Raw genomic sequence first — 12,839 nt, 5'->3', positions numbered from 1 at the left:
TATCTTGTAGCTGCTGCGTTGTGCATACGTCGCGTGGACCCGTTTGCCTTATGACAATAACAACAACAACAACAGCACCAGTAACGGTGGCGGCGACAACGATGGCGTCGCGACGATTTGAAAACAATAACAAAAATAAAAACACAAAACGTGTTGTTTGCTGCCTGGGCTGACCGAACAACCGACCGACCGACCGACCGACCGACCGACCGACCGATGCGAACTGCCAGCAATTGTTGTTGTCGTCGCAATACTGTTGTTGTTATAGTTTTTGTTGCTCGTACTGTTGGCGCACAAATAAAATTAAAGTGGTACACCACTACTATTCGTATTCGTGCAGGTGTCATTGAGACTTGCGAATGATTTGGCGCCGTTTACGGCACTAAGAGACTGTCGCGCACACAGCCACATACCATAATCGTACTTATACATGTATATCGACACATGATAAAGCGAAATGTGCCTCATTCTCTGTCACAATCCCCTCTTGGATACTGGTTAAGTCTTTGAATGCATTAATCTGAACAATTAAACAGTTGACAGTGGATCACAAGTGGGAGCCACTTGTCTCCAAATTTCTGCGAAGCGAACACAACCGATATACATATGCATTACTCCAATATACTATACAACATTATTTCCCTAAGATGAGTAATTCGTGCTCTAGGCGAGTCCCACTTGTCCGAAGCCTCATAGTTCGTAGCATGTTAAGATTTTTATTCCATCACCGTACGACTCCATCGCATTGTTCGACTTCGCAATATTGTCTATCATCCGTGAAAAAGAAATTATGCGGCTAACCAACAGACTTCATTTAAGAGTTCCAATGCAAAAAGTCCTCACCTTCCTTTTCTTTTGCTCGCCACATAGATGGTAAATTTTATTTTTAGATCTATAGATCGATGATTTTCCGGCAATGCTTATATTTTCTACTCTTCCCAAATTCTATGCGGACCACAACCGAATTTCCCATTTAACGTGACCGTTGACCTCTTGGCTGTGCCAATGCCCCTGGCTGATTCGCCTGAAAAATGTAGAGCTCTTTCTGAAGCTGTTGCTTGCTTGTGAGATTTTCAATGTCAAAGCATTAAATTTAATTAAGAGACCCAAAAGCATCAACTCTTTCCTTGGAGTTAAAAATGTTTTTTTTTTTTGTTCTTTTTCATGCATTTTTGGGACACCAGAAACTTTGGCACGTCATAAATTATTTGGCAAAGACAAAGGCAGCAGCGACTTGGTCATAAACCCAGTGGCACCAACAACAACACCAACACGAGTACAAGAGAATTGCCGATTAGATGAACTCAACTGTGTGGCGAAAGCAAACAAACAAACAAACAAACACTCGTAAATTTTCATAATTGCATTCGACGGACGCACGGCTTACACTAAATACATTTCCGCTCGGCGCTTCAGCAACGTGTCGCATGAGTAATATCCCGTGCGAGGCTTTGGCTCGGATATGTAATCATTTTATCATATTACCTGTCCGGCGCCTCGCACCCCAGGTCCCGACCACTGCGTAACATTGCACTCGTTAAGGTTGGCGAAAATTCAATTATATTAAATACACAGGCAACGGTCCAGTCCATCCAGAGCGTGAATATGTGGAGGTGACGGTATGTGGGGTTCTGGGGTCTGGGACTGTGGGGTTCGGGGGTTCTGGGACTGTAGGTGATGGACGATGGGCGTAGCTCAGGCATGGCAGTGGCGACAGCCAGAACGGAAAGTACGGAGACAGAACGCAACAATCCTGGTAATGCTGTCTGTGTATAACATTTTTGCTCAGTCTACTTATGCGTTCCACTTGTCATTGTTGTTGTCGCCGTTGAGGTTGTTCTTGTTGTAGTTGTCTTGCATTTAAGTTTCGGCTGTGATGCTACCTGCTTATAAATCTTAATTAAAGCACACATACTCAAAAGCAAACAACAACTACTACCAAGGAGAAGAAAAGCAGCATGACCTGCTGGCTACCCCCTTTTCCCTTTTCCCCAGCAATACCACAGCTGTTCACTTCTTCGTTCCAGTTCCCAATGTTTGCTGCTGGTTGTCAACTGACCCGCAAAATTCGGAAGCTGCCGCTGGCCCTACGGGTCCCCATGTGTTCAGCATCATCATTATTATCATTCCGCGTAGCTCATCCGTCGGCTCATCATCAAACGCAAAGTTTCCAGCATCTACACCAACGGCTACCTACCTACAACAACATTGCCAGCATTCGGCACAGTAGTCGCAACTGCTTTTAGCGACTCTTTGTTGAGTTTTTCGCTCCTCTTTATTCCCCAAACTAGAAGGGTATTATTATATACATCAACTATACATATCGGAGGTTTTTTCACTTTTTTAAGTTATATTTTCATGTACTAATAAACGGTGTTCTATTAATTGTTTTCGCGCGTCGGCACAAGCTGATTTTAACGAAATGCCTCCACTTTTTATTTCCATTAGTACATTCCAAATCGTATAACATTAATTGGTAGATTAATATTGAAGAAATGTTCAGACAGCAGGTTTTCTGGTTGTTGGTAGTAACGCTTTACTTATACTAACTACAAGTATATATACTAGAACGTAACTTTTGGAATTGAATGGCATTTTTCATGAGGGGCAGGGCATTATAAATTCGGTTAAATACTGTATTGGTGCCAACATTTGATCACTTTTCGCGCTTTGCTGCCGTTTCTCCTTCTAATCGAAATGATATTGCTTAATTCATCTTAATTAGAAGCGCTAGCGCTTCGTTTCGCTCCATGACACCCTTTTGCTCCGACCGTAACCACCGTTTGCAAGTCGCCACCAACGGCCATCAACATTCCCAAAGTTTGCTGACCGTCAGCACAGATGGCAAATATTTTCCCGCGTATCATGCGCGAAGCTGCTATTTATTTAAATTTTAATTTGCGCTTTTGCGCTTTCAATTCTTGACATTACAGCGAGCTTGCTGTTGTCCTACTGTCCATGGTCTGCGGTCCATCGTTCATCGTTCCCTTGTTGCCATCTTGCCCCCCACCCTTTTTCCATATTCTCTGTCTGGTGCGGTAGCAGCCAACATGCCGTTAGGTTTTATGAGATATATGTATTTGCTTTTTGCTTTTATTTTTAAAGAGTTCTCAAGAAAAATGAGCGGCCAATCTAAGCATTTAATAATGGACGGAAACACATTCTCAATTCAAAAGTTAAACGGTGACTTCATAATCTGCGACTATGCTGGTTATTGTTACCATACGACTGCATTGGGATCAGTCTCTGGTGTCTCCAGCACCGCAATTCGCTATAATATAGAGGGAGAACTCGTACACAACAAGCTCTTGTCAAGGGTATTTTAAGTCTCAATGATTACTAAGATTAACTTGAAACAACTCTGACTTAATTGAAAGTTATTGTCGATTTATATGCAATCATTCCAATGATTGAAAAGCCTCTAGTGTGAGTAAGCAATCCGGTTACCGGGTTCAGTACCCGACCATGATTTCTCGACTCTCGTTGTTTCGACTGCTTTTGGAAATTCGGTCACAGTATTTGTAGTATACCTTGCCAGACTGAGCTGTCCTTATACAGTATTCATATTTTGAAGAAAAAGTATCACTTTGATATCAAAGTAATAATATTTACCCAAAAACAGTCAGACCCTAACTATTTGTAGAGAAATGTTTTAATGAAACCAATAACAATTTTTCAATGCAATATAAGTACACCGTTTTTAAAAACACTTACTTCTTTGGCACTCCCTTTGAAGAGCCCACTACAAGTATAATTACACAAACTCAAATTTTTGTGCAAATATTATTTATGAACTTGTTTGTGGCATCCCTTTTGAAAATATACGAAAGTAAAAAATTTAAAAATAAATTAATATTTTTTAACCATGATCAAGAACAGCAAAAACAATAGTAAAAGCAGTAACAGCTTCCGGCGCCATTGCATCCGATTTATTTAGTTTGATGAGGGAATGTCCAATGAATTGGCAAACAATAGCAACATTGTGTGCAACAAGTGTTGCATTTAACTTCCACGCAACGGCAACGGCAGCGGCAACAGCAACAGCTGCAACTTGCAACTGACAAAGCAATAGCAGCAGCGCTTAATTTTCATTTCTCCTCCTTCATCCCCCGTTGCCATTCCGCCATTCTCTTTCTATGCATTTCCGCCGACCCGACAATTTCCAGCAGCCAGCCCATCGTCAACGCCGTCGTCATTTCTATTGCTCACCAAGATTTGCATACAATGAAGTGGAGCGCAATTGATTTGCCACTTGGGCAGGCAGGCAGGTAGGTTGGGTGAAAAGATGTTAGATGGCGACGTGGGGGAAGGGGAGCGGATCGGTTGACTGAACTAACCATCCTTCGCCTCAATTTAGAAAATGTTGCTGCCGTCCGTGGCCGTTCAGTTATTAATTTTTGAAGCGTGCCACCTGACACACAGCCTGCGACTTCGGCACACAACAGCATCAGCATCAGCAACATAAGCGCAGCAACATACGGCGCAACAAATTTGTGCTGTTGCTGTTGAACTTGAAAAATGATTGCACATAATTGAAATCAAAATGAAGCGAAGTTTTTTGTTAACGTCAAAAATGAGGAGCCAAGCTACCGACAACGATGTCTCCCCATCCCCCAAAAAATATTCCCGGCCAACACCATCAAGTAGAAGTATATTTATAAATCAAAATCAATAAACTCTGCTATTCTAAAATCAGAATTTTTATCTGCATAAATTTAAAATAGAGCAATAAAAATTTTAAATAAAAATTGTAACAATATTCGTATACACAGCACTTCACAACGGATCTAAACGTAACTTGCCGATAATTTGGCCAGATTAGCATTTTTGGAGTTTGAAAAAGCAAATGTTGCTTGATAAGGAATATGTTTTCATGATCGAATATATCCTGAAGTATTCAGCGAAGAATATTTACTTAAAAGTCTGCTATGGGCGCATTAACTCAGCGCCGAAAGTTAGTGTTGGTTTAGGGTTTGATCAACTGCAGCGTTCTCTCTTGTCATAACTTCAAAGCTATCCCTGCAATAACAGCTTTGTTTCTAAAAACCTCTCTATGCCAAATTTGATATACAATGCTGAAACATATATGGAAATTTGAACCAAAGATGTGATCAGCTTCGAAATTGCCTAAAAATGTTCCTGTATTTATACTGTTCAGCCGATTAAGTTTTTGTTATCTTAACTTGATTTCAAAAGAGTCTCGTTCCCAACAATTCATAACATACTCGTATTTACACCTCTTCCTATCATGTCTAAGAATAGGTATTCGAATACGAGCAGGAACCGCTTTTATTTCAGCAACATAAAGCAAGTAAAAATGCTTGTCAGACGAAGGAACTTCTGGACTAGACCTTACGTCGGGCTGGCGTGGGGGAGCAGAGACAAACTACTCGTCAAGCCGGCAATTGACAAGCGTGAGAATTTTACGAACAGTCGTTGTTGCAATTATATAATTAATTATTTAACTCAAAAGAAAATTTGTCTACGACACGCAAGAGAATGACAATGTGTTTGGTTATCGCCTGTGGAACACGCGGCATGTTTAGCTAGAATATATGGTTGATGTATAGACACACGAGTTAGGCGAAATATTCAGAATTTTAAAGGCACTACTCAGTCATGCTAAAAGGACACGCTTGCTTCACAGGAAGTGGCTGTAGAGTTATAGATTTATTCGCCAAGTCCATAATGGCCAGATATGTTGCGTTATTCCCTGTCATTATATTAGAGAACATATCTCTTTTATTTTAAAGCAAGTAGCGACGGTTGCTTAACATTTTTTCGTATTCCTTATGTGATCGGTACCCTTTACCTGATTATATTAGAGACAGCAGAAAGCGGGACGGTTACTTATTTTTACCAGGAATAAGCTTATTTCAAACCATATGTACTCCCCTATTTCCTGCTTCTGTGGAACTATCGATGCAACAATTTTCAGGATTATTAATTGGACTAATTCACAGCCTGTTCCTAGCTTGATATGAATCACCGCCCCGCAGCGCCACACGAATCATAAACAAATAATTAAAGCTTGTACGGTATTATTTTGCCTTCTGTAATAGCATTTACTGCACATCAACAACAAAAGCATCGCAATCAGGACGGCACAGAAAGGAACACATTTGCAAAGCCACATGAAAAACCGCATGAAATCGCATAAATTATTATAACTCTATTAATCTGAAAGAATTTATTATTTTAACCAAAATCGTTGTTCATTCCAGGCCGGAGTACGGCGAACAGCGACTGCAAAACCTTGTCTGAACAAGTGAGCGATATTTTCCTGGACGCGACAATAGAGAGGATAGTAAACGCACAAAACGAATGCTCTACTTGTATTATTCAAAATTAAATAGAGCTGTGATGAATGGAACTAGTTTTGGGGATACCACTTAGCTTAAAATGAATTTCTAAGTTTGCTTCTTTTTTTTAGCCATTTAAGCAATATTTGATTAATTAAAGGTAGACGATTTGCTTCGTATAATCAACAACATTATTCGAATGTAAATATTCTGATTAAAAGCGTCTCCTTTTTGCATCTTACGACCTGCAAATACCGTGCTTCGGTAGAGATGTATTAAGTTAGAATTATATTAGAAATTCAAAGTCATATTGATAATTTGACCATGATTCAAAAATGTGTTCACAGATTCGGCTCACATTAGGGAGAACTCAATATTTAAGCTGCGTTTTATAGTCTTATGCTAACAAAATTTATTGTCGTTGCCATTGCTCCGGCTGTAGTTTTGGTTGCTTTTGTTTGCTCCCATCCTGACTATCCTTTGCGTTAACTGTGTACTATTTAATCACCTGCTGTGCGCCCACCCGTTGTTTCGTCCACCCGTCTGTCTCGCCGACCCCCCTTGACCATGTCCATACATCATTTCTTCATGCCGTGCGCGCGCCGAAATATGAACGAGCACGCTCCTGCTCCTGGTTATGTGGCCGACGACCATTTAATAGTTCGGCGTGGGCTGTAGGGATAATGACGACAAAAACGACCCCTACCCATTTATTCTTTATTTATTTTTAATCACAAAACAAATACGTGACGCCAGCAAAAAAAATGTTAGTCATTTGTCGAATGTGCAGCAATTTCCGAATTGAAAGCCACGGCAAATATTTGTTCAAAAACGTGTTAGTTAGAGGGTGGAGGGGAGGAGGTAGAACAGCCAAAAAACATAAAATTATTAAGTATTTAGAGCTTATAATTAACATAGTTATGAATGAGGAGGATAGTAAAAAAAACTAGCATTCTCGACACTATCGAACTACCCACCCCTTCTGCACCAACAATGCAGCTTTTATCGTCTTCCTACTGTGGTCAAGCAAATGCCTAGGGGGGCCCAAGGCAAGAGGCCGCGGCTTAGCTAACTCTGAATGACTAGCTACCTGATTGAGGGTTTAGAGCTGGGCCGTGAGCGTACCATATGTAGTCATTATTGTTGCTGTTAACTTTAAATAGCCATTTGATAGCAATAGCAACGACAACATCGGGGGTACAGCTAGTGGCTGGCTGCTCCTCATCGTCATCGTCATCATCATAGCAGTCGTCGTCTATTATTTAAAGTCAATTAATCAATCATTTTGAAAATACTTCAAATTGTTAGTGCTCTTCTCGCTCTTTCCCATCTTCTATTTTTGCCGGCTTCCACCGCATGTACGAGTATACTGAATACCGTTCGCTGACTGCTCGCGCAGGCTCGCTGGCGGCAGGCACTTAACTGCCCCGACCGCTCAACTGGCAATCTTAAAAGTCAGCTACAGCGCCGGCAACAACAACAGCAACAGCGACCTCGATGCGGCAAAATATGTTCAGATTCTTCAGACAAACTGGCAAATTATGTGATAATATGGTCAGTCAGTTAAAAATATTAATAGTCGACTTAAATTCATCTCCTAACCACAAAACTAATACAAATATGAAATGCATCGATGTGTATGGTTAAATGAAATGGCTTAGTGGGTTAGTGGTAATCGCGTCAAATTGGTTAGTGCTCTGAATATGGCAAGTGAGGTGAGTGAGGGAAATTAAATCAAATAAACTTAGCGTAGTCCCAACCCACACTACGAGTATACGTGTTTGAAATACTGGACTGCAATCGGCACAAAAGCTTCACAGTAGCAACAACTAAACAACGCTGGCAAGAAAATTCTGAGAGGCAGCCGTGCACTTTACGACTCTTGCACTCATTCGACTGCCATTCCCAATTTTCGGCAAGCCCAAGTGGGAAGAGGAAAAGATAGGATGGTGGAAAGTAGCACACAACTGACATGCAGCTACAGGCAACGAAATATAACTATACGGCCTATTTTCGGCATAGCTCGCCGTTTTAAAATTGCATGTTTTAGGTAGATCGACTTATTAACTTCAATTTATTCCTGCCCGGCAGTAAATGCCAGGAGTCTATTTTTACATTGGGAAGACATTTATTTTGGCCGTATTTAGTTTTACTTAAAAGCCATTTTATTTGCTACCTCCAGCAGAAATAACCTCTGCTCAATGGACATCGAAATTCAATACATAATCGTATGTGCGACTCATCATTTCTGATTCCTTTCTTAAATCGATTTTTTCATTCTATGAACATTTTATATTTTCAATTTGGAAAGTCTATCTGTTCTGTTGAGTTAATCTTGAAACCAGACCCTATTGTATACATTGCACGTAATTGGCGTCATTTTAAGCAATGTATTGGTTTCAGTTCGCATTTTAGGACTTTTCGTCTTATCACCACTAAAACTGCTCATTCAGTAATTGGTGTTCTGTCAAAGTTTTACCGACCTACATAACATACTCGTGTGTGTCTGTACATATGTACAAACGATTATGTCTTCAGTGAAAGCATATCTCAATATCCCATATCTCAATATCCCATATCTCAATAGCACGCTTGCAAATGCCAGATTTAAATGTTCAGTTTTATTTGATATGTGGCGGCAAGAACTTTGAATCAGAGTCAGCTGCCTAATTAGCGCTTGGAAATGAGCTGTACTCCAACATATAAGTAGCATGTGTGTGCAAACACATACATATGTAGATATGTACAAGTATAATGACAATGCTGAACAAAGCACAACAGACGCAAATTAAACGCAACTTCCTCCTCGCTCAAACTTTTGGGTTTGGCTGCAGATTGTTATTCTCTCTTCGTCTAATCTGTTATCTAATGTCGTTTTGATTTGACGAGGCGTCGAGTCGTGGGAAAATACTGAACTCAGTTCCTGTACCCCAGACCTAGAAGAATAAGAGCCATAATGATATAATTAATAAAATGTATTAATACATAATATAATATAATAATACAGATACTGTTTGTATTAAATTAGAATTTAGATTTAAATTTGACTGCACAGTTGTCTGCGTTTTCCCAATAAATACATGATTTATGAATGTCTGTAAAGTTTTCATTCATTCATTTTTCATTGCATTTATTTATAAAAATGGCTAGTATATGTTTATTACAAGTTAAAAATATAAAGTTAAGTGTCTTTTTACAACGTTGAAAGTAATGTCCTATACAAACAATGAAAGACCGATTTTTAAGGAAACTGTATATTATTTTTATAAGTTCTGTGGAAAAGTTCATTCCTTTCATTTTATAAGCAAAGAAAAACTGTATTTTCCCATACACTAATAGCCATCATGTCCCTAAAACATTGTAAACGACAATAAAGGTATTTTCAAATATTTAACAATCGGACAGCTTTTGGAAATAAGGGTTGACTATGAATGTTTATCGAAAAGCATGCTAACGTCAAAGAGGTAGGCGACAATTTGTTCTAGACAGATTAAAGCTAGCCATGACAATTCAATTACCCGAAAATCATTTCTACTCTGAGTAGCATTCAAACAGCCCGTCGGAAAATCTTGCGAAAAAAAATTTAAAAATACTTTTTTGAAGCAAATATGGACGAACTAAATGTGAATCAACAGATTAAGCCCGATGCCAATCAGAATGCTGATAAAAGCCAGGTCGTCCAAGTGCAGGCAGTTCCGGCGGCTCTGCAGGAACTGAAAAAACTGCAGGAAGAACAGAGAAAGGAAGAGGATGAGGAAGATCACGACGAGCAGAAACTGCAGGTAAAATCGGAAGTGCTGAACGCGATAGAACTTCCAGAAGTGGTGGAACAGCCGAAACCGCAAACAATAAACGAAATCGAACCTAAAAGTGAGGAGTCCGACACGGAAAGCAGCACCAGCACCAGCGACGGAGAGGTTGGCCCGTACTTGAGCGAGGAAGAGGAGTACGAGGACTACGGCGATGATTTAGATCAGGAGATCTATTTTGATGACGATGCCCAATTAGAGGACTATGAACGTGAGCAACATTTCCTTACGCATAAGAAAGTGAGACAGCGAAGAACTCTTTTCTCAATTCCTATCTTTGCAGATTTTTTTTAACTCAACCGAAAACCATGTTGGCATCGGGACAAACAACTTTTTAACGAATTAAACAGACTGCATGACAGGTAATTAAAATATCTTTCTCGAGTTTATGATCCAATTCATTACTTTCTTATAATGAAGGAATTTTGATTCTTTTCTTACATTTGCAGATTTCATTTATTCATCTCAAAATGTTAGGAATTAATTGCTAAAAAAAACACGAAGGGTGCAACGATTTTCTGATGCCAACACATAGAAAAGAAAACGTATAAATTCCCAAGCTGTCCAGACATCCAAAACACTCACACAATACAATGAAGTTATAGATTGAAAGCCAACAATATAATCAAATTTTCTGATCTAATAGGATCCAGCACCAACGCTTAACAATCGAAGGTTAACCATATGCGTTTGCGATAAAGATCTCTTCATAGGATCTGGGGCCAACGCTCATTATTTGAGAAACTCGCTTACAACATACAAAATAAAAGAGGACATCTGGACAAAGTCTATATCAACTTTTTCTTTTACCTGTGGTTGGGGTTATTAAATAGCCAGTTTGGTGAGTGAGAGGATTCATGTTAACTGAGATTGGTTAGAAAACTGAGTTACATTCTATCTCTTTTTGATAACAAGTCGATAAATAAGTTCATGAGCTTCCACATCGTTGCGTAGGGCATTATTGGTTAGTGGTGCCCCAGAGCAAGACTGCGGAAAAATTTACTTCAGGCGTGGGTTTCCTTACTTCGATGGCTTTTTGATGATATCAGTAAAATGGAGACGGGTATGTGCTGGCTACTTGCGGCCCGACACGACACGGCCAAGAAATGAACTTTTGAAAACACGCACGCGCACGAACGACGAAAATGTTTCTTTTTCTAGACAGATTAAAGCTTGCCATGACAATTCAATTAACCGAAAATCATTTCTACTCTGAGTAGCATTCAAACAGACCGTCGGAAAATTTTGCGAAAAATATTGAAAATACATTTTTAAAGCAAATATGGCCGAACTAAATGTGAATCAACAGATTAAACCCGATGCCAAGCAGAATGCTGATAAAAGCCAGGTCGTCCAAGTGCAGGCAGTTCCGGCGGCTCTGCAGGAACTGAAAAAACTGCAGGAAGAACAGAGAAAGGAAGAGGATGAGGAAGATCACGACGAGCAGAAACTGCAGGTAAAATCGGAAGTGCTGAACGCGATAGAACTTCCAGAAGTGGTGGAACAGCCGAAACCGCAAACAATAAACGAAATCGAACCTAAAAGTGAGGAGTCCGACACGGAAAGCAGCACCAGCACCAGCGACGGAGAGGTTGGCCCGTACTTGAGCGAGGAAGAGGAGTACGAGGACTACGGCGATGATTTAGATCAGGAGATCTATTTTGATGACGATGCCCAATTAGAGGACTATGAACGTGAGCAACATTTCCTTACGCATAAGAAAGTGAGACAGCGAAGAACTCTTTTCTCAATTCCTATCTTTGCAGATTTTTTTTAACTCAACCGAAAACCATGTTGGCATCGGGACAAACAACTTTTTAACGAATTAAACAGACTGCATGACAGGTAATTAAAATATCTTTCTCGAGTTTATGATCCAATTAATTATTTTGATTCTTTTCTTACATTTGCAGATTTCATTCATCTTAAATTTCATCTCAAAATGTTAGGAATTAATTGCTAAAAAAAAACACGAAGGGTGCAACGATTTTCTGATACCAACACATAGAAAAGAAAACGTTATCCAAAACACTCACACAATACAATGAAGTTACAGACTGAAAGCCAACGAGCTAAACAAATTTTCTGATCTAATAGGATCCGGCATCAACGCTTAACAATCGAAGGTTAACCATATGCGTTTGCGCTAAAGATCTCTTCATAGGATCTGGGGCCAACGCTCATTATTTGAGACTCTCTCTTACAACATACAAAATAAAAGAGGAAGCCTGGACAAAGTCTACATCAACGTATTCTATTACCTGTGGTGCGGGTTATTAAATAGTCTGTTTGATGAGTAAGTGAGAGGATTAATTTTAACTGAGATTGGATAGAAAACTGAGTTAGGTTCTAGCTTTTGGTGATTACAAGCCGGTAATGAGTTCATGAGCTTCCACATCGTTGCGTAAGGCATTATTGGTTAGTGGTGCTCCAGAGCAAGACTGCTGACAAATTTAGTTCTGCGTGGATTTCCTTTCTTCGGTGGCTTTTTGAAGATATGTGTGTACTTGGCTTTTGACGGACCGAATACTCAGCGACAACTCTATCTGATCTACTGTATTGAAATGCGACTATACATACGGCTTAAGCTAGTAGTCAACTTTGAATGGGCTATAAATGTCATACGACAAAGTCATAAAAATATTTCTAGGCACGTCGAACAGAATCGCCTTTTGTTTTCATATCAATTCTTCTACAGCAAGCACACACGCGAATGGAGAGAAATTAT

General features: G+C 39.7%; 2 protein-coding genes across 2 annotated transcripts; both read left to right on the top strand.

Moving 5' to 3' along the window:
- The first annotated feature begins 9,882 nt into the window (after window positions 1-9,882).
- LOC115633342 lies at window positions 9,883-10,888 on the top strand. Its single transcript, XM_030530775.1, has 3 exons — window positions 9,883-10,322; window positions 10,395-10,473; window positions 10,561-10,888. The coding sequence occupies exons 1-2, from the start codon at window positions 9,911-9,913 to the stop codon at window positions 10,403-10,405; spliced, it is 423 nt and encodes a 140-aa protein (XP_030386635.1). The 5' UTR covers window positions 9,883-9,910; the 3' UTR covers window positions 10,406-10,473; window positions 10,561-10,888.
- Window positions 10,889-11,387: 499 nt separating this feature from the next.
- On the top strand, window positions 11,388-11,956 carry LOC115633346. Its single transcript, XM_030530779.1, has 2 exons — window positions 11,388-11,805; window positions 11,878-11,956. Exons 1-2 carry the CDS (start codon window positions 11,394-11,396, stop codon window positions 11,886-11,888), a joined length of 423 nt encoding a protein of 140 aa, XP_030386639.1. The 5' UTR covers window positions 11,388-11,393; the 3' UTR covers window positions 11,889-11,956.
- Window positions 11,957-12,839: the final 883 nt, after the last annotated feature.

This window comes from Scaptodrosophila lebanonensis, unplaced genomic scaffold (assembly GCF_003285725.1).
Source record: "Scaptodrosophila lebanonensis strain 11010-0011.00,11010-0021.00 unplaced genomic scaffold, SlebRS2 tig00001418-arrow-arrow-pilon, whole genome shotgun sequence".
In the NCBI taxonomy this organism is placed as follows: domain Eukaryota; kingdom Metazoa; phylum Arthropoda; class Insecta; order Diptera; family Drosophilidae; genus Scaptodrosophila; species Scaptodrosophila lebanonensis.
Note: the sequence above shows the minus strand (reverse complement) of the source record. Positions and strands in the feature narration are given on the sequence as shown.